Raw genomic sequence first — 22,649 nt, 5'->3', positions numbered from 1 at the left:
TTTTCTTTGAAGTGACAGGCTCACTTTATTCATTTTCAAGAAAACGTCTGCCAAGTCTAACCACAGATTGTCACTCTTTCTTTCACATAAAAATGGTCTCCCATCAAAAAAGTGGCTAGTTCAGCTCACAACTCAATCGCACACATGCTTTTCCTCTTGTAGTTCAATATGCACCGAAAATGTTTTATGTGAACTGCCAGTTTTATCACACAAAATATTTAAAAAACATGTATTCAAGGGTCAAGATTTATTACAACTAATCATTTTTACTGTTTCATCAAGGACATTCCTAAGTGAAAGTGGCTTTTGTTTCCCGCTGCCAGCGTGTGGTTGTAGAAAATACAGTGAGTACTAGTCCAGTTTGCTGCCACTGCTTTGATTTATGCTGAGGTACCAGCAGTTTTACCCCAACTTTGCTTTTACAATACTGATGCAAATGTCAACACAGTGAACGGTATATGATGTCTCATTATAAAAACAGATTAGACCCCATGGAACCTCCACGGTCTGTGGACCACACTTTGAGAAACTCTGCCTCAGTGTGAACCAAGAAAGAATACTGTAGAAACTCCACAGAGACATTTCACTTGTTCTGTTTATTCTTTTCAGTATTTTTCAATGTCAGGTCTACCATAAAGAGAACACTTCTAGGCTAAGGTAACACCTAGATTCCAATGTCAGCTCCACCACACTATGAGCTATCTGACCCTGAGTAAGTTCTGTAGTGTCTCTGAGCCTCAGTTTCCTCACTTATAAAATAGAAATTATGTTTCTCATATAGAGCTATAGTTACAATTAAGTAAGACAGAGTCCATATAACAATGACTAGCACTGTGTGTGACATAGAGCAAGCCCTGAAGTGAACTGGATTCTGAATGACTAAGGACCAAAAACACAGCTGATGTGCATATGAGGATGATAGTGTTAACACTGATTTTATTTTTCTATCACTTGTAGAGAGACCAAATCATAATAGATGCTCATAAAAAACTTATCTGTTTACATAATACAATTTTGATAGATGAAATGATGCCAGAAATTGCTTCAAAATAATCCAGAGTAGTGAGGAAAAGGCAGAGACATAAATGAAGTAAGGTCGGTCATGAATTAATATGTTTGTTGAAGCTACATGATGGGAACCTAAAGGTTCATTATAGTATTCTCTTTAAATATGTTTTGAGTTTTCCAAATTTAAAAAAAAAGATCACTCATTTGAAAAGCTTCTAAATGATATTAAATTTTACCCACTGACTCTAGTTAATCTAATAATGTATAAATTCACAGGTTCAAGAAGTCACCTTCTATGCTAGTAGTTATCAACTGTTTCCCACCAACACAATACACACCACACATTTTCTTCACCCCTTCCCATCCCACTCCAATTGAGAACTGCTGATCTAATCTGCGTCTTTAGTCAAACTAAATTTTAAAGTAATTTGAGCATTCCAATCATCTGACAACTATAGCACAAAGTGAAAAGTTTTCTGAGTAACAATTTAAAATCAGACTAAGGTCAGCTTGGCACATGGCTTTTGCAGTAGTTTACACTCTCACAAATATTTATTTTTATCACCTGTGTGTAAGAGTCAACTCAGATGAAGTATGTTTTTTGAGTTTTTCTGTAAGTAGGTGAAAGGGAACTGTATTTATACAAGTGAAATCTTACCTAAGGTTTCTAAAGGAAGCCTAGGGAAGGACTGAGAGCCAGACAGACGGAGAAAAGAGCTGCCTCCCTTAGCACCAATCTAAAAGAAGCTAACTGCTCATACTGTAAGACGGAACTCAAATATACCTCACTGCTGAAGGCTCAGCTACCGTCAGGAGAGCTGTCTGCTTTCGCCCTTGTCAGACTCTCATCAGCACACTACATGCAGTGTGCTGTGATCATCAGCCCACCAGCTCTGCCCAGGGAGAAGCTCTCTGAAGGCAGAGCATGAGCTTATCACGTGAATCTCCAATGACTGGCAATGTCGGGCACATGGCAGACATATACAAAATAGCTGATAAATGATTAAATGACCCCTAAATACCTACCCTTGTTAAAAAAAAAATCAATCAAAATCATGTTATAGAATACTCTGAGAAGAAAACATTATTAGAACCCGTCATTCTAGTTTCTCAGAGGGTATTCACAGTCCTAGTGATTTATTTAAGACTGAGTGATTCTAAATGGGAAATTTGTAATGATGTGAAAGTCTTTGATTATCTTAGGTACTGAAGTACCATTATTTTCTTCACATCAGAGAGTAAATAATGACAGAGTTGTGTAAACTTCTAACTCCAGGACTAACGGGTTCATGAAAGTTTATTAAGTAAATAATATACAACGTTCTCACGCTTTAATATGATCTTCATGTTTGACTAATGAAGGTAAAAAAAGGGCACATTTTAGAAGGAAAATCACTAGCAGGATTGTTGTATCGGGTTCCTATAGTTGTTTTTCTTAACCTACGAGCCTTAAACACAGAAGTCCCCCAGATCTTTTTCAACCAGGATTCCTACAAATGTGCAAATTTTGTCACCAATTAACTTCTGTCCTCTGCATTTAGAGAGGTATTGGCTATGTGTCATCTTTGGGAGAACTGAGAAAATTGTCACTCATCTCATTCTCCATGGGGCTTGACTCTCTCATGGAAACCCCACTGAGAAATGCTGCTAAAGTCTCAGAAGGTGTCTGAGACCCTACAATTCATCCTCGAATCTTCTCTGTCAGCAACTACTAAAAGACAATGTTTTTTAAAAACATGTCCACAAGGGGATCACATGCTTAGAAAGGTTGAAAACAACTCACCCAAGGCAGGATATAATATTAAAATGTCTTGCACACAAATTATTTGCATGCTTTTAGTTTAAAACTTCATTTGTAAGAAGTACTTAACAGCGGGAGGTAGCACAGAATATGGATGGAGGACAGATGAAGGGTTAAGTCCCAGCACTGTCACTGTCCAGCAAGGTGACTTCAGATAAATTACTTCTCTGAGATTTAGTTTCTTCACTGTAAAATGGAAATAATAATACCCATATCATCAGATAACGCAAATAACATTCTACAGGACCCAGTATGGAGCGTATGGCAGATACTAGCTGTACAACACAAAAAAATGGTAGTCTATATGCATACTGTTTCCTCTTCACCTACAGCCAGATTTTTTTTCCTTTTTTTAGATTGGCACCTGAGCTAACATCTGTTGTCAACCTTCTTTTTTCCTTCTTCCCAAAGCCCCCCAGCACATAGTTGTATATTCTGGTTGTGAGTTCCTCTGGTTGTGCCACGTGGGACACTGCCTCAACATGGCCTGATGAGCAGTGCCATGTCCGTGCCCGGGATCCAAACCAGCAAAACCCCGGGCTGCCGAAGCGGGAGCGCAAGAACTTTATCACTTGGCCACAGGGCTTGCCCCCAGCCAGTGTATTTTAGCTATCTATTTTAATCCAATTACAGCATCAGAATTTCATCATTTGTTCAAACGATGAACACGAACAAGACATGGTGCCGTCGGTCCTCTAACAAGGAAGATTTTTTTTTCCCTCTGATAATTACCAGGTGATTGCTAGTCAAAAGACTATTCTAAGTACTTTACAAATAATAACCTATTTACTCCTCAAAGCAGCCATAGGAAGATATTCCCATTCTGTTAATGAGGAAATGGAGGCATATTAAATAAATGAACAAATGTTAAACGCTCAGAACACACACTAATATTTGTGATAGGGAGTATTTACCTACCTTTGTAGCAATTCCTTTTTCCAAACTCTCCTTTTGTCTCTCCTAAGGAAGCATTCTCTCTTCCCTTTTCTGTCCCCATCTGGTACATCTGATTCTGCACGTATTTACTCTGAACACATGAGTCACTTTAAATCTTGTTACCCTTCTGTTTACTCTCATTTCTCCTGTTAACACAACCCTTGTTGCTTAGTCTTGGAAAAGGTGCTTTTTACAAAATCCATGAAGCATGTGCAATTCATCAGGAAGGCAAATGCTTTACTAAGTCCTGTATGTCTCTTATCTGGCCTTAGTGGTTTACAACATATCAAGTATCACAATCATGTTTAAAGAGAGAGAGAGAGAGAATATTCGTGCATGAACCCATGCCATTTTCCTCTCTTTTTGTTCTGGAAGAACACTAGGCAAGGAGTTGGGAGACCTGATTTCTATGTCTGCTTCTGCAATAGTGTTCCCTTGGACTGGTCACATAATAAATCCAGGTTTCAATATGTCCACAGTAAAATGCGCATGCCTGGCTTAGATGTCATGTAAAGGCTCTTCCAAATCTAAAATGTTACGATTTGTATTTAAAACAAATACATTCTGGTTATGCCTAAGTCACTCAGAAACAAGGCTTTAAGGGTTGCATTAATAACACTGACACCTGAGCAGGAGATTCATTATGACACATGGACAAAGCAGAGATTCCTAAGGTCATACAATCCTTTACTTCTTCTAAAATACATAAATCCAATGCATTAGCAAGTGATATACAAAACCTACAGAGTACCAACTAGCTACCTTAATGACTTGGTGACAAGCTTTTTCAACTGGCAACAGAAACACATAACTAGGTAAAGACTATTGGGAGACATTGCCCATAGGTCTCTCGTGTTTTGGCACATCTTGCAAGCAGAGGCATTAACTGCCTTGTGCTCTGGACAACCTTCTTATGGATTTTACGGAGGGAACAGACATGGAAGGTGGAGATACTGACTCCCTTTAGAGCAGAGAGTAGTTTGTTTGCTAACAGATATATTTAAAGTTATCTCCATCCAAAGCAGAGGTTGGCTAGGTTTGCTTGAAGCCTATTATAAAAGATCGGGGTTTCCTAAGCTCAGGGTTCATCTCCTGTAATGCAACCCATTCCATGTGGAGACGTAAGCTGACCCTTGTCACACTGTCATGTGGGCTAGGGGGACGACACAAGAAAATGATGATACTCTGGCTCCCACTACTGCTGTGAGTAATAAACTGTCCTTTGTCTCTGACCCAGGAATCTCGAATCTCTACCAGGATCCCACACAACTGTGGCAGGCTAATCTGTTAGCTTGAAAGTAGGACAAAAATCTCAGATCCTTCACAGTAGTAGACAGGATTGGGGGCCTATGACTAAGAGGACAAAGCATGAACCTTCCAGTTACCTCTACAGTATGACTGTAACATTCCATAAAGCTCTATGCAAGTTATTTTGATGTTTAATTTCCTATGTGGAAATTTTATCCACAAAGGTCTTTACTTATAAGCAATCAAAATTCAGATGAACATACGAGATGTTTCTTTAAAAGTTGACATTTTGAATGTGCCAGCAGTCTAAACTGAAATTAAACCAATTATGAAGTTTTCACATGTCCCATCAAGTCTACCAAGACACTTTATTGTATAATACTAGCAATCTCTGAACAGTTAGAAATTTTCTATTGAAAGTTATTATAAATTTTCAACTGTGAGCTGTCTCAATGCTCTCAAGGTAACTTCTAAAGAAAGGGCTAAACTAAAAAGCAAACCATGTCAGGTTTTCCCAAAAAATATAGCCACCTTCAAAGTACCCCTGGCTGTAAGAAGTGCAGGAAGCCAGATTTTTAAGGCAAAACATTCCTCCTTCCTTTCTTGGCTACTGCTGTGCCAAGATCAAACAAGGACTAGCAAAGACCAAAGCGATGGAGAAACTGGGACTCAATTCACTGCTGAGTCACTGAGCAAGAACAAGTTAATTCTATCTTTAAAAAAAATTAACACAAGTTTAATGGAAGGGCTTACACTCCAAAGCCAGTTTAAAAGAAGTACTTATACTGCAAAGCCATTGCTCAGACCTCCTACAAATCTAAAATAAAACACATTATTATTGAAAACTCTCTACATTCAATGAGGTTTTCATTTAGGGAAACACAGGCAATTTGATGATCCTTTGGGCAAGGAATCAGAATCTACGAATATTAACAGAGAGCAAGAAATTTTCTGTAGGGATGTTATTCAGATTTATTTTTAGATTAAAATTATTTCAAAATATGCCATAATACTATCATGGAGAAAAAAGAGCTGCAAAAGACTTTATAAGCCATTATTAACTCTCACAACACTCACATGAAGTAGGTATCATATATCATTTTAGAGATGGAAAACAGAAGTTAAATAACTTACCAAGATTTTAGAAGCAAAACTGAACTTGTTATAACTCTTAATATCAGATAATTCCTTCCCTAAAGAAACAATTTCCTAATTACAATGACATCAGATAATAATATGAGGTTGAAATTGAATTAGTTTAAAAAAATAAAAACATGACTAATTAGAGTTTCAAAAAATAAAACCAACATGACTGTAACACTTAATTTCTAGATACAATGAACGGCACTAGTCTGTAATTAAAATGTAAAAAATCTCAAAGACGATTTCAGCAGTGGTAGGCATACACCAAAAGTTCAATAAATATTTACTGAATTAAAAATAAAATCTAACGTCAAGGACTAGATGTAAGAAAAATATTAAGGAATTTTAGGCTAAAGGATATTCAGTTCTTGTCCTCTTTTCCATGTTTATTTTCCAGGAAAATATCCAGACACCAATGTATTGCAATACCTGAACACATCTATACCTTTCTCAACCAGCCAGTAGAAAGGGAAGGGGAGGAAAGGAAGGGAGGCTGGGGAGAGGAGAGGAGGGGAGGGGAGGGGGGGGGAGGGAGGGAGGGAGGGAGGGAGGGAGGGAGGAAGGGAGGGAGGGAGGAAGGAAGGAAGGAAAAGGCCTTCCTGACTTTGGTATTTAGCTATATGGGAAAGAAGTTGGAATGATGGGTGGGGAACAGCATATGGAACGAGCAACAAGGACTTGACTATCTTAGATTGCAGAGAACCATTTGTTTCAGAAAACCTCCAAGAGTTTAGATCCATGGTCCCATGGCAGGTAAATTGCTCTCAGAAATAATGTTCTGCCAGTCTTGCTATGACAGTGCAATGGAATAAATACGGGCTTTTAATTTGGACAAATTTGGTATAGCCACTTATAACTGTATAACACCAATATCCTAAATTGTATGAGTCTTCAGACTTTTATTAGTCTTAAATGTAGCAGAAGAGAGACAAGTGGAGAGACACTGAAGGTGACAGGTATGAATTTAACATTAAATGGACCTTATTTTAAAAATAAGATAGTATTTTTGAAATATAACCAAGAGAAATAACCAGCTAGGTTACTATATTATATAATATCTGAATATTTTATGTAATATAAATTCATCCCAACAACAAACAGGCCATTTTGCTTCTTAATATTCTCTTGTATGTTTTCAGTTCAATGTATTATTTGGTTTAGAAAAAATCAACCCATGAAAACTGAATTCACTGGGTAAAGAAGTGAGGAAGCCTGATGTGGTAGACTAACATGTCTATCCTTCTTTGCTTCCATGTGCCATTCCAAAAGATCTATACTTGTCCAAAATAGATGTGCTAACCACCTAAACAACAACCTGTGTTTTTGTAGTCTTCAGAAAAACGCTGGGTGACTGTAATGTGCCTCACTCCACGTGTAGAGCAGAACGAGGCAGCTGACAGCAACCGCCACCGGGGGCTGGACAGAGAAAGGCTGCACAGCAGTGAACTGGGTTAAAATCTGAAGAGTGTGTGTTCATTCTTGGTGGCTGCTAACGGTGAGAAAAGGCGAAAGCATAAATCATGGATTGAAGAGCTTTCAATTCTTAAATTACATGATTAGATTTTACCAAGAAAAAAATAAAAACCTCTGTACTACTCTTACTAGTTTTAATTAAAAATCTAACCTATGTTTACATTATTTTATTCTCAAGAGGTTTGAGAGACCAGAAAACTGTCAAAACTGTCTTGCACTGTCATCAACTTTACTAGCTTCAAGAAGCAGCAGCTATCTGTAAAATGCTGCCAGAGACGAATCAACTTACGCAAAGTCTCAGAATGATGAGTGCCAGAACTAAGCTCAAAATCCCAGATGCCAGCCCATCTTCTAGCAATCACTCACTATGTATTTATTAAAAGTCTATTATGTGCCTACTGACAGCTATTCTCTGTTCAGTAATACAACAGAAATATAATAATTTATCTCCAATAATTACTACGCTGATTAAGCAACAAGATTTGCAACTTTAGAACAGGCCAGTGTGTCACCAGGTCAAGACTCTCAAGTTCTCTCCCCAACACCTACCTCTAAGGGAAGCCAAGTCACCAGAGCCAGATTTTCTAACATGTGACTTTCTCCTTTCTTGACCTCCCCCGCTGCTCCTGCCCCAGTAACTAGCCCCTGGGCCAGACACTGACAGTGACCCAGAAACTGCTACAAAGAGATGAATAGGGCCAGGTGGGTTCTTCCTCTTTTGAACCTGAATAGGGAAGTATGGAGCAACTATGCTAGCAGAGGCTGGGTCCAAAGTAAAAAGGCCTAGGAGGTGTATGGGGGCAGGGGGAGGTTGGTCATTGGCAGGTTCAAAATAAAATAGAATACAGGGGCACACAGCTACTGGGAAAGGACCTTCAGAAAGAAGCAAGAGGTGACACCAAGAACTGCCTCAGTTTTCTTCTAGTTCCAGACCACATTTATCCAGACACAGGAGTGTGGCTGTGAAAGAGCAAGGCACTGTGACGATTTAGTGAGGACAGAGCAGCAGGAGTATGTCAAGTATAAAAGAAGATTAAGAGCAAAGGGCAGAGCCCAGATCACGTCACTCTTAGGCAAGGTTCCTCAGGCTCAGCACTACTGACTTTTGGGGGCAGATAATCCTTTGTTGTCCTGTGTACTATGGAATAATTAGCAATATCCTTGGCCGTTACCCACTAGATGTCAGTAGCAACCTCTTCCGCAGTTGCTGCAATCAAAAAACAAAAAAAAAACCCAAAAAACCTGACTCCAGATATTGCCAAATGTCCTCTGGGGCAAAATTACCCATGGTTGAGAGCCACTGCTCTAAGGAGGTTGAATTTTAACCTGCTAGCAATGGAAGCCATTTAATGCTTCTAAGCATAGGGAGCAATATGATCAGAGTGACTTTTCAAATGAATGCAGCAGTGTGGAGGTTGACTCTGGAGGCAAGAGGGTGACAAAAGGACCAGGCTGACGAAAGACACAGTTTAGGTAAAGATGATGACCATGGGAACCAAGGCAGTAGTAGTGGAGACAGAAAAGAGAATATGAAAGCAAGTTACAATGGGAGAGTCAGACAGAACTCCAGGGCCCAAGGAGCTACAGTATTTGAGGGGAAGGGAGAAATGGTACAGAATTCCCCTGTAGGTTTCTGGCTTGGCAATTTAGGTTGCTGTGGTGGGGGCCATTACCGAGGATAGGGAATTTAAAAGGAAGAGCAAGTTTAAAAATGAATTCAGCTTTAAACACAATAAAAGTTTAAGCTAAGTGGGGGATATCCAGTTAGTGAGGTTGGTAGAGTTAGGGTTCAGCTAGCCAGCACTTATATAGTACATATTATGTGCCAGGCCATTTACAAATATTAACTTACTTAATCCCTGCCATATTCAATGAGACAGCAACTACTGTCACCCCATTTAACAGATGGGGAAACTGCAGCACAGAGAAGTGAAGTAACTGCTCTCAGATTCCACAGCCAGTGAGTTTTGGAACTGGAATCCCAAACTCAGAGTCTGTGCTCTTAACCACTACACTGTACTGCCTGCCTCAAGAAAAAAGAGAAAGACTGGGATTGTAAATGTAGATTTGGATGATTTTCAATAGAAAAGGCATAGCAGGTGAAGTCACAGGTATATATGTGAACTTGCAGGGAAAATGAGCAAAGAGAAGGAGAAAACAATCAAAGATGAAATACTGGAGAAAAGTATCTGTTAAGCCAAAGGTGAAGGAGGAGCCAGAGGAAGTAGCCACTGGTGGGGATGCAAGAGGAGGCAATAGGGAAAGTCTTAAGGGAAGGAAGGAAGTAATGACATCTTTGTAATCCACAACAACCACTTGTATATAATCTATTCTTTATAAATGTTTTTAATTGAATTAATAACCTTTTAACCCCAAATAATGATATCAAATATCCATGCTTATCACATATTCAAAAGACTCCAGAGTTGAGCAAAACCCAAATCATCTATGTTTGTGATGTTCTAGAATACCCAGTTTGTGGAAGACATAGTCATTAAATATGAAACAACAGCTTAGATACCATATGAAATCATTCTTTACATTTATGTGCAGCTAAGGTTTTTAAAAGCTGTATCACATCCTACTTTCACAGAAATGAAACATTACTTTGTTTTGCATTTTGTTGAAGATCACATGAAATATTAGCTCTTCTAAGTTTTGCAACTGTCAAATACAAAATTTTGTAGTCTCTTCCTGAAAGAGAATTTAGAAAACTTGTATATGAAAACTGCTTACTTCTCACTTGAAGGAGTTACCAGAGCATATGGTGAATCTTCAGTTGTTGTACTGCCATAATAATCTTCTGTGTATCTAAATAGTTTTTCTTATGCATTCCTTATCATACTTTACAATTTTATACCCTAAACACATTTAGTAGAAAATGAGTTTGCTCAAAACACAAAAAAGCTGGCCCCCATTTCCCATTTGAGACAAGTATTTCCTAAGGGAATAAACCTTGATTCTCAGGCCCAAACTCAAAGTGCCTTCTAAACCTGAACGTGGGTACAAATCATTTGGGGATCTTGTTAAAACAAAAGCAGGTCTGAAGCTGGGCCGACACTGCATTTCTAACAAGCTCCCTCCCGTACGATGCGGATGCTCGGTCCACACTGGCTGCTCAGCTGTGGCTCTTGGACCAGAAGCACTGGCGCCACATGGGAACTTGTTAGAACTGCACGTCCCTCGGTGTAACAAACAGAGCATACTGACACCATCTGCTGAAACTGATGACTAGAAATTTACATTAAATTATTTCTTTAAAAATCCACTTACAAAAATTGATTCACATTTTCTTTTTTGTTGTTACTGAAGATCAGACTTTCTTTTCTCTCTATTCCCTCCATTTCCCTAAAATGTGGATGTAATACATAAGCCCCTCCACAAGAAGCCCCCAGCTGGCTCTTTCAGGCTTCTCTCCCACAATCCCTATGCAGGTTCACAATATGCCAAGTGAATGGGTCATTTCCTAAGCATAAACCATGCTCTCTCATCCCACCCCTTCTTGCTTTGTTTTGGTTTGCTGTGGTTGATGCTCTCCCTTGATAGGCCAGTCTCGAGAGCCATCTCTTCCTACTCACCTTGCCTAAGTTCTCAATGAGATGTGACCTCACCATTCTCTGACCCGACCACTCACCGTCACCATAGGAATTTTTCTTTCTAATATTTACCACATTCTGCTGTATATAAGATATGTTGGTCCTTGTCTTACCTTGGCTTCTTAAGTACAGGCTACTTGAGGGCAGGAATTTTTATAACTAATTTGAGAATTCCCTGCACCAATACCATTCCTCACTAATACAATGTTCAATAAAATTTCATTAAAATGAAGTAAAGCACTACTCCTTATTGATGATAAACTTGATCTAAATATTCCCAACTCACAAATCTAAATTACGTTTCTCATTTCTCGAAATACAACTCATTTTCTATCTTTAGTCATCACAGATAGAAAATTGGGCACAGTGCTTTATTCGCTTTTTTCCAACTCTTACACCTAGAAAAGTTTTACTTAATTGTGTCTCACACATTTTATCAGAACTTAAATTATGAACCAGTTCATTTGGCATTTTCATATTAAACAGGCCAAATGTTCATATATCAGTTGAGGAAAATTAACCTTGTAATGAAATCTTCATAAAACCATCATAAAATTCCACATATATAAAAAGCAAAATAGACCACAAAGCAGCACAGATACCATTAGAGCTGTCATGTTGAAATAAAGCATGGTGATAAAGGTTAATTTTTATAAACTGAAGGCTATTCAGAACACCTGGAAGAATCTGAGGTATGAGGTGACCTATGTTTACTTTAAATCACGAAGTTAGTGTTAGTCCAAAGTCAGTCAAATGGACAACCTCTCAGGTACAAACCAAAAAAATAATCCAATACAATGTATTAAGACCAGACCTAAATTAAACAGTGAGTCAGTGGAACATATCCTCTGCTAAATTCTGTGGATAAACAAACAGATGGAGAATATAAGTTAGTTCTGAGTGACTGTTAAAAATGAGCCCACGTCAATAAGAGCCCGATGTCTCTAACCAATGGATAGAAAGTGAGATGAGAGTTTAACAGTGATACGGAGTTGTGATAACCACCAATGACTGGAACACAAAACTAATCATCAGCACTCCATTTCCCCCAAAGCAAGAACTAAAGGAAACGATCCGACTTCTCACTACATAACAAATGTTCCACTTGAGAGTTGCTAGGACAATATTGAGTGTCCTGACTGAAGACCAGGAAGTACCCACATATGTTAAAAATCCCTGAAAATGACATTCATTTATCATTTGTTAACTAGCTTTCCTATTATTAAAGATATGTCTTTGGTAAAGGGGAGGAAGGGTTATGGTGGGGTTATGGTGACACTGTGGCAGGCAGAATAATGGCTCCCCCAAAATGTCCACATGCTAATCCCCTGAACCTGTGAATATGCTGCCTCACAGAACAAAAGGGACTCTGCAATTGTGATCCAGCTAAGGACCCTGAGATGAGTAGATTATTCTGGTAGGGCCAAGGCAATCACAGGGATCCTCAAAGTAGAAGAGGAGGTCAAAGTGATGAGATGTGAGGACTCAACAACCTATTGTTGCTGGCTTTGAACATGGAGGAAGGGGCCACAAGCCAGGGAATGCGGGCAGCTTCTAGCAGCTGGAAAAGGCAAGGAAACAGATTCTCCTATAGAGCCTCCAGAAAGGAATGCAGCCCTACTGACATCTTGACTTTATTTTTATTTTATTTATTTTTTTTGGTGAGGAAGATTGGCCCTGAGCTAACATCCAATCTTCCTCTTTTTGCTTGAGGAAGATTGTCACTGAGCTAACATCTGTCACAATCTTCCTCTATTTCATGTGGGATGCCACCACAGCATGGCTTGATGAACAGTGCTAGGTCCATGCCCTGGATATGAACCTGTGAACCCCAGGCCGCCAAAGTGGAGCATGCGAACTTAACCACTACGCCACCAGGCTGGCACCAACATCTTGACTTTAGCCTAGTAAGACCCATGGCAAACTTCTAACCTACAGAATCATATTAATAAATTTGTATTGTTTTAAGCCACTATTTTGTGGCAATTTGTTATGGCAGAAATAGGAAACTAACATAATGGTAAGCTGCTATGAAAAGAATTCTTTAAAACAAACACAGATAACTCCTTAAACAGTAGTGTGATGCTCTATAAAATGCCCAGCAAATATGTTAATTAAGATTTAGTTTGAATTACTAAGAAATACACCTGCTCCTCTATAAAAAGCTAACACACAAAGCTTAAAACCAGATTTTATGAAAAGGTCGAAAGTAAAGACAATTAACTTGATCGAAAAATTGGGTTAGAAAACAAAGCAGAACAAGGTATTTTCAACCAAACAAGAAGGTGATAAAAATTAAGGAGAAAAAATTTGATATTCCTCACAGATAACATTTAAAAAGGGACCAGCATAGTATCTTTTTCAACAGGGTTGCCAGAAGGCAAAAATTAGTATTTCTTTTAAAGTTCATATTTACCTGATGATCCTCTGGGCAGCATACTGATGGAGAGAACGAAACTGTGCCGACATATTTGCTAAGGCTGCCAGACAATTTGTGTGAAGGTACTTGTCCTGTCAGAAAACAGCAGGTTTAAAACACACATCCAGTCTTTTCTGCATTTTAAACAAGGTTAACTAGAAGCAAATTTAAACTCAATACTCCCTGATTTTAAAAAGTTCATGTCCACGATCCCTTTTCTCTAATTCCAAAATCCATAAAGCTCTGAAAATTCAAAGTTTTTTCATCACTCATTTGGAAGCAACACCTGGCACAAAAGATTTCGCTGCTATTTATGGTCTTCATTATGCCCACCCTGGTGAACTCTGAAATATTTCGTAGCAGAAATATTAATGTTTAATTATAGTGTGCTGCTCCAGAACCTAATCGTTACACAGAGTGTAGCATATGCACTATAATTATCTTTCTAAAATCAAAAAGTTCTCCATTCTAAAACATGTCTGGCTCCTGGAGTTTCAGATAAAAGACTGTGGACGTGTATCTATGTTAGCCCCACTGAGGGAAATAACTGAAAACAGTGCAGTAACCTGACCATTTCTCTGAGCTATGAGTTCTGTATATTGCTTCTCTATCAACTGGAACTGAAATTTGCTCCCGGGTACTGCAAATACAACAATCTGGCCAAAATTTCCCTCTCACTCTTTAAAGGATTCTCTTTCTTCTACATTTCTTTCCCATCTCAGTTCACATTTTCTGGCGCTTGTATCTTCTTCCAGTTTGTTGTTGCTGCTTTTAAAAGGCAAATCAATTTCATTGGCCCAGCAAAGATACACAACATCTTTTACCTAAATGTGACCCGCTGCATGTTTTCTATTTCATGTAAAACATCCCTGATCACACAACCTATTAAATGTTAAGAAACAGACACTGTACACATTACCTTAGGATCATGTAATACAGCGACCATATGCTGATCTGTATCTTCCCTCCATATTTCATGAGAATGTTAGCACTGTAAATATTGAGACTGCTCTACACTATAGTCTTAATTGCACTGTGTTCATAAAGATAGCAAAATAACTCTGGAATACTTACTCTTGTCCTTGTCATGTTGTACTGAATGGTTCTTATTACGACCAATATCAGGAGACTCCCCAGAGAAATTTCAGTTAAAACTCGTTCTGAATACCAAGTAATATTTTTTAATATCTGTAATGGGGAAGAGAGGCTTGAGTAAATATGATTGCTTTAGGAAGAAAAGAAGTACCCACGTCCACAATTTCTGAGAAGCCATGGAAGTGCTCTGCAGCGAGTTAAACAGTATATAAAAGCGAATCGTCAGACTTTCAGTTCAAGATAGCAAAACTGTGCTCATGTGTTTACTTCTCCTTCTTAAATATAACAGAAAAAAAACAGGCCTGGAAAACAGAGGAGGGTATCATCAGTAGACAAAAAGGAGATAAATTTGAAAGAGGTGTGGCACCTAAGGCAAGACTGACAGAAAAACCAATCACAGCTCAGAAGTGTGAAAGCGAAAATAAGCAAACCAAGGAGCCCCCTGAAAAGTAGAGCTGTCCCAGCAACCACAGAAAACCCCACGCTTGTGTTCAGGAAAAGCCAACGACGCAAACAAGCCAAGATCTTCGAGAAGAAACACAGCCGTGTTCTGCTCTGGCGCTCACCTCCAGGACTTAGTAAGAAAGAACTGAGTTGGTGCAGTTCCACAGTAGATTTGTAACATGGGCATCAGAGAGAGAGACAAAAACTAGGCAGGGCAGAAGCCAATTCTGGGCTGCCACAACAAGGAGGTAAAACGCAAAAAAACCCAACTGGCTCAGCTAAGCACTAGAACTCTCCTATTGTTCTCTTCCATGAAAGTCCTTCCCACTTCCTTTCTCCTGGATTCATGGAGTCAGTGTGCCACATTCTTCTCCACCTGTACACGAAAAAGGAAAAGACTTGTGGCTGATTCCTGCCCTCTCCACTTGGAAGATGGCCCATCTGCAGATGCAGAGCACACCTGCCCTCCACCACGAGAACTGCTGAGGGGGCTCCTACCACCTCTCAAAACAAACGAATCTAGACTTTCCTTTATAACTACGAATGAACCAAAAAGCCACCAAAAGAGTGGAGAAATTCAACAATCTAGACATGCTGAATCTCATCAAGCCTCTGTTTTAATTACCAGCATATATGAAATACAGAGGATAGAAAAACATGTTAAATAGCACAACAATATAATCAGTCAAAGCCAAATATAACAAATTCTACTAAACAAATGACCCAGTTTTTACAACAAATAAATAATGTAGTAAGGTGGGAAAGGGAGAGACTTATAGATTTTAAAAAGGTCTTAAGAACTAAGCCAACCGACTCAAAAAAGACATTTTAAAGATAATTGGAGAAAATGAATTGAGTATTAGGAGGCATTAAAAAATTATTGATTTTTTTTGACGTGATAATGGTATTACGGCTACATATTTTTTTAAAGTCCATACTTGTTAAAGTGACAAACTGAAATATTTCAAGTAAAATTCTATATATGAGATTTATAGGATTTTTCAGTTCAGCCAAAATATAAAAGGCATCAAGGATGGTGTAGTAGAGGAAATAAGAACAGAAGGATGTTGGTGATGAGTCCATGGGAATTCATTACTCTATTTTCCCCAATTATGTTTACATTTGATGTGTTCATAATAAGAATTTTACCAAATAAATAAACAATGTGAAACTAAGTGTGAAACTGAACAAGCAGAGCAAATAGACCCCCCAATTAAACAGAGATAATTGAAGAAGCTGGAAAAAATTTTTTTTTAATTCTAGTTAGTATCTTTGGTGAGATCTGACAGAATACAGTATCCATAAAATAAGAACAGGCTAACATGATAAAGGAGAATCAGAGAACAACGAAAAGCTATTGAAGATTCAAAATATGATAGCTGAAACTTAAAAGAGAGGAATTAACAGGATATGCACTATGGAAAACTAAATTTGTAATCTGACAGTCTAAATTGAGAAGTTTTCTCACATGGTAGCAATAAAGATAAGCAGATAGAAAGAACAAGAGAAAAGCAGAGATCTAATGTCTTCTCAGTAAAAGCTTCAGAAGGAACAGACTGGAAAGGAAAAAAAAAATTGGTAACAGGAGAAAATATCTTTGAGGGGAAGAAAAACTTTCAACATTTTAAGGAGAAATATGGAAAAGAATCAAAATATACTCTGGTAAGACTTCTGCATTCACAGTATATGAGCAAATTATATTGGCTTCCAGGTAGAAGACACACGTCGTCACAAAAGAAAGAGAAGCAGACTAACACTAGGTTCCCCGTCTTCAACACTGTCCATCTTAAGGACAACCGAACAACATCTACAAGTTTTTGAGGAACAGATCATGATTCCAGAATTCTACACCTAGAGAAACCAGCACACAAAAATAAAAACTTATTGGGGCCGGTGCAGTGGTGCAGTGGTTAAGTATGCATTTTCCACTTCGGTGGCCTGGAGTTCGCTGGTTCGCATCCTGGGTGCAGACCTTTACACTGCTTGGCAAGCCATACTGCAGGAGGGGTCCCACATATAAAGTAGAGGAAGATGGGCATGGATGTTAGCTCAGGGCCAGTCTTCCTCAGCAAAAAGAGGAGGATTGGCAGCAGATGTTAGCTCAGGGCTAATCTTCCTTAAATCAATCAATCAATCAATCAATCAAATAAAATAAAAACTTATTTTTACCAGGAAAAAATAAAAACTTTTATGTACGCAAAGACTCAACATGGACCACCTATGCACCATTTTAGGGTAAAAAAACAAAGGACACGTGTCAGTGCTTAGCTGCCCCTCCTTACCATCATAATAATAATAACAAATACCAGCCAGATGAGTTCAAGAGAAGGAAAATATGGACTGCCAAACGACAAACAAAAAACATCAAAAACAACCACAATTATAATCCATGAAATCAGGAAAATATAATTAAGTCTAAATAACATGGTTGCACCTTAGTTCTTCCAAAAGACCTATAAAACAGATATTTCTCTGGGTAAGTCTGTCCTCCAAGATTGCAAACGACACTAGGAATTAGAAAGGGGGTACGGAAACAGACAAGAAGAATAAAAAATCAAAAGAAGACTGTGCTCAACTTCACGCAAGGGCACACAGGAGCCTCCACGACAGGTTTTTACTCAGTTCAGCTCTCTGGCAAGAGCCCCACGTCTCCAACCCTGACCTGTTGTGCAGTCTTCACTCCGAGGCTGGCCTACAGCAATGTCCACTACGTGGTGGCTGAATATTATTTGTAAAGTGAAAAGTAAAACATGTAAAATTTTAAGCATCTACATTTATTTATGACTAATTATGGCCTTCATCAAGTAGAAGAGAGAACCTCTGTGTAAAACAAATAATAGTAGTTGAAAAAATTCAAAACGATGAGTTTTGCCAGCTCAATCTTTATAAAGGAAGGGTGAAGTGCTCAGTTCCTCTGACTTACTCTCTATGGCAGCAGCTCCCAAAATGTGGTCTTGGGACTTCCAGATGTCCCTCAGAAAATCCTGGAGAATTCTCAAGGTCAAAACTATTTTCATGATAATACCAAGACATTACTTTCCACTCCCATTCTCTCACGAGTGTAGAGCTGAGTTTTCCAGAGGCTACATAAACATGTCTGATAGCGAAACAAACGTAATATAGAAGCTAACTTCTGTTAAGGCAATTCATTAAAAAGATTTGCAAAAAATGTATAACAATGCCATTCTTCTGGCTAAATTTTTGTTTGTGGAAAATAATAATTTTCATAAAAATGTTATTGATACTAACATGTAATGAGTTTATCTTTTTTACATGACCTAATATATTTTTTTAAATGTCAGTTTTAATTTCCAATACGGTGAATGTAGAGAACTATAATCCACATAAAAGAATTCCCTGGTGTCCTCAATTATTTGAAAATGTGAAGACCAAAAAGGTTAAGAACGGCTGTCCTAAGTCTCCAGGGGACACTAACCTGGGACACTCATCGGCAACTCTGCTAGTGAGAGGAGTCTCTGTCTCTCAAAAGGTCACACACTTGAGTATAGTTCAGTTTCTCCTCTCTCGGCTCCTTTATTTAGAAATAAATTATCATAAGCCATCCTTATTTGAGACAGAGGTCATTAATTCTTAACGTCTGCTTGTGTGTGTCAATTATGTAACTGGATGGAAGGAGCGTTTTGAATAAAAGTAGTCTTATTTCGTTGAACATTCAACAAATATTTAATGAGTTTCCACATAGTAAACTTTGAATGTTATCATGAAAATTAGAAATCCAATTTAGCATTTACATAAAGGGCTTGTCTTCTCTTCCTGTGAAAAACGTATCATTGTTTAGAAACTCTGGTAGTGTGGAAGAAAAATTATAAATAAACAGTTACAGAGCTCACAGAACCTCCGCGGGACGTTAATGCACAACGGGCAGCATACAGAAAACGCCCTTGGTAACCTCGCTCTGGTTCCCAACCTACTTATTTGGTTCTTACAAAAACAATCCCTCCTCTCTTGCATTCAATATTCACACAGTGTAACAGTTGTAGACTGTTAGCATCCTCATTATGTATTATATGTATATTTATCATCTTATGCTAAAATAACTCCAATAACATGTAGAAGGAAACTCCTCAAGGATCTGAAAATGTCTTCCTTCTCAAAAACTGTATGAGATCTATCCAAACAACTTGAAATCAACAATCCAAAGTGACCTGTGTATCCTTATATGTATCATCACAGCACTATTCACAATAGCCAAGACATGGAAGCAATCCAAGTGCCCATCAATCGACGATTGCATAAAGAAGATGTGGTGTACATATATATATATACACACAATGGCATATTACTCAGCCAGAAAAAAAGACAAAATCATCCCATTTTCAACACCATGGATGGACCTGGAGGGTATTATGCTAAGCAAAATAAGCCAGACTGAGAAAGACAAACACTGTTTGACTTCACTCATATGTGGAAGATAAACACACAGATAAAGAGAACAGTTCAGTGGTTACCAGGGGAAGGGGGGTAGGGGGTGGGCACAGGGGTGAGGGGGAGCACTTATATAGGGATGGACAAGAAATCATGTACAACTGAAACTTCACAATGATGTAAACTATTAAGAAGTCAATAAAAAATTTAAAAAAAATTTTTTTTAAGTATATGAGAATTCTTTGTGGTTCTAGGTCATTTTTTGAGCTTTTTTCTCCCATATGAGATATATTCCCCCATATGAATCTCTCTCTTCCATATGTTACATAGGGTAGAATATTATACAATAACATTATATCAACTGTTTAAAAAGTTCAATATACATAGAAAAGCACAAAGAATAATTAACTTCGATACTCCCACAATTGATATAAATATTTTATTTTTTAAGATATAAATCCCATTTTATTCCCCCAAAGAGGGACAACCACTATCTTGAGTTTAGTATGTATCTTTCTAGTTCATTTCAAATACTTTATATGTATACACACATACACACAACCAAAACCAAGCATTCCTTTGTGTATGTTCTAGTTTACATAAAGAGTATCATGATATATTAGGTTGAATATCCTAAATGTCCCCCAAAATTCATGTCACCCAAAACCTGTAAATGTGATCCTATTTGGAAATAGAGTCTTTGTAGACACAGTCAAGTTAAGATGAGATCATAGTGAATTAGGGAGGTCCCTGAATCCAATATGACTGGTGTCCTTTATAGGAAGAGGAGGAGAGACACAGAAACAGATACCCAAATGACAGAAGGCCATGTGATGACAGACGCAGAGATTGGATGCCCCTGCAAGCCAAGGAACACCAAGGATGGACCCCCAGAAGCTAGGAAGAGGCAAGGAATGACTCTCCTGGATCCTCCAGAGACAGCATGGCCTGCCGACATCTTGCTCTTGGACTTGTGGTCTCCAGAACTGTAACAATAAACTCTGTTCTTTTAAGCTGCCCAGTTTGTCACAGCAGCCCTCGTAAACTAACACACTTATTTGTCTGCATCTTACTTCTTCCACTCAATGTGTTTTTGTAACTCCTCTATATTGCTACATATAAGAATTAACATTCACCAAGTATGCCTAAGTCTGAGAGTACTAGCTACTTTTTTTAAATGAACCACTTCTATACTAGTTAGTAAACAGCTGCTGCCCAAGCCGGTCCTCCAGGACGTCCTGGTGGTTTGGCAATCATTATACAGCAGAGAACAGAGGACGACGGTCGACATCCATTCTTACTGGCTAGTTTGAAAATCACCTCTGCATACAAGTCTACTTCGTTCCATGTAAGCACTGTAGAGTACTGTACCAACAGGCCCCTTTTTAATCCACATCTCTATCAATGGAAATTTAGGGAACTTCCAGTTTTTCCTCTCTTAAAAACCATGTCACAGTATAGATTCTTACCCTTAGTATCCAAAATCTCATCATAGGAAACTCAGAAACCAGGGATTCCTTACTCTCCTTACTCTTAATATCTGGACATTAATTACCTAGAGTTGGAAATCATATTGATTTTTGAAAACAAAAATATCTGTAAAATGCCTGTTTTAAGCTACCCAGTTGGTGGTACTTAGTGACTTTATAAGCACATCTGCAAGAGTTTGTTAGGAAGCAGAATTGCTAAGCAATTGAACAGCTCCTTTTAAAAATATGTGCACATTTGGCCACTATTAACTAAAAAGCGTAGAGCAGCAGAGTCCAACACAGTAGCAGCAGCCACAGTGGGTATTTAAATTAAAATTTAATAAAAATTAAAAATGCAGTTCCAAGGCACGCCTGATGGCCTAGTGATTAAAGTTCGGCGCACTCTGCTTCAGTGGCCCGGGTACGGAATCACACCCCTCATCTGTCAGCAGCCAGGCTGTGTGGCAGCTCACACAGAAGAACTAGAAGTACTTACAACTAAAATATACAACTATGTACTGGGGCTTTGGGGAGGGGAAAAAAAGAGAGAGGAAGATTGACAACAGATGTTAGTTCAGGGGAAATCTTTCTCAGCAAAAAAAAAAAAAAAAAAAAATCAATTCCTCAGTTCCAGCAGCTACGTTTCAAGTCCTTCATATCAGACAGTGCAGTTATAGATTTCTATCATCACAAAGGTCAAGTGAATAGCCTGGTAGAGAGAACACCACTGTATCCATCACCCAGTTTTATCAGATGTTAATATTTTTGCTTCTGAAGCACCTCAAGCCTCCTATACTCCTCTCTGATCATATTCTCTAACCTCTGGCAGCCACTATCCTAAATTTGGTACTTCGTTACCATGCATATTTTTAAGATTTATTATTATCAATTCACATAGTTCTATTTCATTCATTCTAGATGCTCTACAGTATTTCATTTACATTACCACTATTTACAATTTTTAAACACTGTATGCTACAATAAACATTCTCCTTGTGAATCTATGAAAAAGTGTTTCCTAAGATGCAAACCAGGAAATGAAATTGCTGGGAGGTAGAGTATTTACTTCTGCAGGTAATTTGAGAAATGTGAGAGGCTAAATTCCTCACTTTTGAGGAATTTACCAATTTTTACCAATTCCTCTTTCTTTATATCCTCACCAACTTTTGCTATATGAGATCTCGTAATTTTTGCCAACCTGATGAGTACAAAATATTTCACGGTTATTTTAATTAGCAGGATCCTGATGAATCATCAGGTTGAACATCCTTTAAAAATGCTTATTAGTCAGGTTTTCTATTCTATTTTTCTATTACTTTGCCCATTTCTCTACGGAATGCTTTGTTCTTTTAGTTAATTATAAGGGTTCTTTATAAATTAAAAATGCAAATGCATTGAAAGTTTCCATTTTAATGTAGCCAAACTTATTAATCTTTCCATTCACGGTTTATTCATTTTATGCTTTGCTTAAGAAATCCCTATCTGAAATTCATAAAAATATTATCCGTTAACTTCTCTTTCAAGGTTTTTAAAGTTCAGCTTTTCACACATAGGTCTTAATAGTCCAAGCGGAATTTTCCTTTGTATGCGGGGCAAGATAGTCTAATTTTTTTTCCATTTGGATGAGCCAT

At 38.1% G+C, this 22,649-nt stretch overlaps 1 protein-coding gene across 3 annotated transcripts in view; it reads right to left on the bottom strand.

The window, feature by feature from the left end:
- DYM (dymeclin) overlaps positions 1-22,649 on the bottom strand; it is a 364,500-nt gene that overhangs the window by 184,776 nt on the left and 157,075 nt on the right. For all 3 annotated transcript variants that reach the window (XM_046671418.1, XM_046671417.1, XM_046671419.1), the window contains 2 exons: positions 14,699-14,812; positions 13,622-13,716 (listed from right to left, as the gene is read on the bottom strand). In XM_046671418.1, coding sequence (XP_046527374.1) covers positions 13,622-13,716; positions 14,699-14,812 — 209 coding nt within the window. The remainder of the gene's footprint in view (positions 1-13,621; positions 13,717-14,698; positions 14,813-22,649) is intronic.

Source organism: Equus quagga, chromosome 9, assembly GCF_021613505.1.
Source record: "Equus quagga isolate Etosha38 chromosome 9, UCLA_HA_Equagga_1.0, whole genome shotgun sequence".
NCBI classification, from domain to species: Eukaryota; Metazoa; Chordata; class Mammalia; order Perissodactyla; family Equidae; genus Equus; species Equus quagga.
Note: the sequence above shows the minus strand (reverse complement) of the source record. Positions and strands in the feature narration are given on the sequence as shown.